Source organism: Vigna angularis, chromosome 4 (genome assembly GCF_016808095.1).
Source record: "Vigna angularis cultivar LongXiaoDou No.4 chromosome 4, ASM1680809v1, whole genome shotgun sequence".
Lineage (NCBI taxonomy): Eukaryota > Viridiplantae > Streptophyta > Magnoliopsida > Fabales > Fabaceae > Vigna > Vigna angularis.
Window position 1 is genome coordinate 26650130 of NC_068973.1, and position 4135 is coordinate 26654264.

A 4135-nucleotide genomic window follows, 5' to 3' on the forward strand; every position below is an offset into this window, starting at 1 on the left:
CTAAATTTCAGGCACTAAAGATATAGTTAAACTGAATTTTTAATTAGTGTATACATTTAAAATCTTTATACTTAAAGAATATCAAAATCATGCTAAAACACATAAAGAATATCAAAATTATGCTAAAAAAATTAAAAAGATCAATTAGGCCTGACCTAATTTAGCAATGGCCATTTCTTTCTGTTTGGCACCCTCATACTTTACGGGAAGGTGGTTAAATGACCAAATTATCCCTGTGCTGTTACCTCATTGACATCTCCGTCACCGTGTTAACATGGATAGATTGAAAAAATAGAGTGTTTTCAATTATGCAGTCTGAAAATCATTATTTCATGATAGAAAAAATAGAATTTCAGATTATATATTTCAAAAGTTAAAAACTGACTTTTGAGCAGTGTAATTCAATTTTTTTTCTATATAAAAAAGTAACTTTTAGATATAGAATTCAAAAATAAATAAAAAAGTTTCAAATTACATAGTTAAAAAATATAAAATATAAAAAATAACTTATAAATAGTATAATTAAAATATCATATAAAAAGTGACTTTCAGATATACTGAAGTTAAAAATAATTTTCAGATTATAACTCAAAAAAAAATATTTTTAAAAAATATTTTCAAATTAAACATTTTAAAAAGCATATTTAAAGATAAAATGATATTTTTTGTATTTATAAAAATACAGAAGAAAAATATGGAAATGCAAAAAGATGTCCTTTATCAATTTAGCCACTAATTCATAATTACTTTAGCAGTATAGCCCGGTGATGTGGTTCGGCACATCATCTTTTTTAAAAGAGAAAAGCCCATAATGTACTGAAGCCACCTTTTTTTTTTGTTGAAAGGTGAATTTGAAATAATTTAATTTGAGAGTAGAACTATAAAAAAAATTAAGATTTAAGAAAACAAAGGAGTTCACCCAAAAAAAATACAAAGATAAAGTTTCGAAATTACAAAATAACAATTAAGTCTCTCAACAGTATATTTTAAGAATTTCGTTTTTTATAACTTTTTAGTTACCATATTTAATAATGACTTACACTATTTAAAATAATAATGAGTTTGGTATGCAACAATTAAAAGAATATCTATTGTTAAAGATTAACAACACATGTATTCATTTGTACTGTGATTTTGTATTAAATATTTTATGCATTCCTGTATTTATTTCTGCTATATTTTTATTATGATGTTAAAAATGACCTTTTTTTTAATTTTTAAAATTTTTGTAAGTACTTACATACAATGGAAATAATATAAATGTAAACTAATTTTGATTTTTAAATTAATTTAGCTTTAATTAATGTAATTTAGATAAAAAATTTCGAAGTATTTAGAGAGAAAAAAAGTGAAAGAATCTCTCCACATAATTTAATATTTATTTATATTTAAGTTGAATTTTCTTTTTTACCAAAAGTTAATTAATAGAGTTTCTATAAATTATTTTAGGAGCATAAATTTTTCTTTTAAATTTTCTTCTTTGATAATAATATTTTGTGTAAGAAAAACTTATGAAACAAGCTTATTTGATGCATAAGCTATTTATTTTTCAAATTTATTCCATATTTAATTTTTTTTTATAGAAAAATCATCAAAATAAAAAGATGGGATTAAATTTGTTTTCTGTATTCAAACTATTCATTAAAATTGTACTTTTTAGAATATGATAAGATTAAATTTGTATTTCGTTTCTACTTTAAAATATGTAGTAATTAAATAATAATATATTAGTACAAATTTTTTTATTGACACATAAACACATGTGTCATTTTTTTATTGGATTTAGAATAAAAAATAATAAATAAATAATAACTCAAGAACAATGTATCAAAATATTATTAAAAAAAATTGTGACAAATTTTTTTCTTTATAAAATAATGTAAACTGTCCTTGACATTAGAATTCTCAGTATAACTCTTTTTTTAGTGGTGGCGGAGGCAGCCTTTACAATGGTAATGGTGAATCTTCTCCAAAATCAAATATTTTCTCCTCTTTCCCTTCCATTCCCACTTGTGCCATCAACCTCTCTGCCACCCTTTCACGTATCAGTTGCCTTTCCTTCCTCCACCCTTACTCATTGCTTTTCCTCCCTAACTGCTCTTACTGCCCATCTCAATGCCACCTTCTCAAACCTCCCTTCTTGTAGATATATCCACCACCACCAAGCTTCACCTCTGCTCCCACCTCTAGCTTTGTCACCACTAGAAAAAAGTTACAATGAGGACACACTTTTACAACCAAGAAAGGATGCTCTAATGTATGCTCACACTATTTTATATATTTAATCAAGAGATAATATGTTCAAATAAAAGTTGTTATTAAATTCCATACAGGGTACAAGGAAAAAACCGTTTGGTGGGAAGATTTATCAATTTATTTATTTTCTTTCTAAATATACATTATTGAGTTTAATTCGGAAAACTATTTCTAAAAAAAACTGCTCAAATAATTCAATGTATTTGTCGAGTTAACGTGGAAGCATGAAAAGAATGAATGAAAAAATAACAGCACAATAAAACTTTGGTACACGAGTCCATATACTAAGTAAAGAAATGAAGAAGAAGCAAGAACATTTAACCAAAAAAAATAAATCCAATAGAATTAGAGAATGAGAAGAAAAAACACAATTTTCCGTTCGAAATAAACTTTAGGTGTAGCTTGTGTGGTGGGCAATGCAGTGGAAAAACGAAGAGCATAAAGATGGTGCATTTGAGAGATGATGAAACAATATTTTTGGTCTCACATCATCACGTGGGTGGTCCCTCTAAACGAAGAACGACACTTCCTTGGAGTTGTGGTAGTTGTCGTGGGCTCCAAATGCAACAATCTCCTCCGGCGTCCAAGGCATCGGAAATTGGCTTAATGACAAGAATGCCCTCACCGATGGTGGCGCAACAAAAGGCGCTAAGAAAGGCCACAAGGGAAACGATGCCATACACTTCCTGGTGGGGGCTCCACAACACGCTGAACCCCAACGATATGATCTGCAATGGTACAGCCACTAGTATTATCGATGCCAACACGTAAATCCTCACCCTCAGGCCTTTGTTGATGACAAGAGACAAAACCCTCCAACAAGAGAATAAGAACCATGTGCAGTAGGTTATACCAAAAACTGCAAAGGCCACACTGGTAAGGAAGGGGTGGGTGCAAAGCACGGTGTCGAAGCCGTATCCGTCATTGAAAATCACCGAGGTTTCCACAGGGACACGGTTCTCCAACGGAGAGAAGGAAATGAGCAAAGCTTGGAGCGTGGCGATGGGGAGACAAATGAGGAGCACGAAGGTGATGGCCCAAGCATCGTTTGGGGTTTTCTTTTTAATAGAGGCATTGAGGAGGAACAAGAGGGTGACGAGGAAGGCGGGTTCGAAGAATCCTAGGGAAAGTACGATGTGGACTTTGCAGAGGTTGGCTTGTTGGGATATAGTAAAAGTGGGTAGAAAAGTGTAGATGTATTTTCGGCGAAAAAAAGGTAAGCGGAGAAGTTCAGTGATGGACCACAGGAATATGAACAAGACAAGGAGGAAGCGAACGGTCCAAAGGGAGTTGAAGTTCTGTAAATGCGTGAGGGATTTTGATTTTAAACGAAGGTGGAAGATGAAGCTTATGGATAACACCGAGAGGATTATAAGCCCAGAGATGAATGTTACGGTCACAAGGTCGAAAATTGAGTTGAGGAGTGGCAGTGCATGCGAGAGCAACATGGATCGCTTTGTTTTTTATTTTTTTTATTTTCTTGTATGTATGATATATGTATTTGTGCTTACATATATATACATATATACCTACATAAGTATCTACTTTTCCATAGATGGTGGTTGGTTGATGTATATATGTGTGTTTGTTGTTTCTTCCAGATTGATATAGTGTGTATATCACCCCACGAAATAATGTTGTTTCAGGTGGAAAAATGGGTGTGAGAGGAGATGGTGATGAGATTTGGGTGACGCTGGCTCTGGTGGCGGCGGCGGCACTGGAGGAGGAGAGAGGGTGAGGTTAAGCATGGGAGTTTGGAGATGGATGGTTTAGGGTAAAAAGGCATGTAGGTATGTCGGTTTTGGTTGGAAGGGAGATGTATATATGAGTATGGGTGTTGTTCTCTATCTCTCTCTCTCTCTCTCTCTCTCTCTCTCTC

General features: G+C 32.2%; 1 protein-coding gene across 1 annotated transcript; it reads right to left on the reverse strand.

Moving 5' to 3' along the window:
• Positions 1 to 2747: 2747 nt before the first annotated feature.
• LOC108330271 (uncharacterized) lies at positions 2748 to 3704 on the reverse strand. The gene has a single exon (XM_017564766.1). The coding sequence runs from the start codon at positions 3702 to 3704 to the stop codon at positions 2748 to 2750; it is 957 nt and encodes a 318-aa protein (XP_017420255.1).
• Between the last annotated feature and the right edge of the window lie 431 nt (positions 3705 to 4135).

Excerpts from the sequence above, each read along its gene's own strand:
- LOC108330271 (XM_017564766.1), bottom strand. The coding sequence starts at position 3,704 with ATGTTGCTCTCGCATGCACTGCCACTCCTCAACTCAATTTTCGACCTT.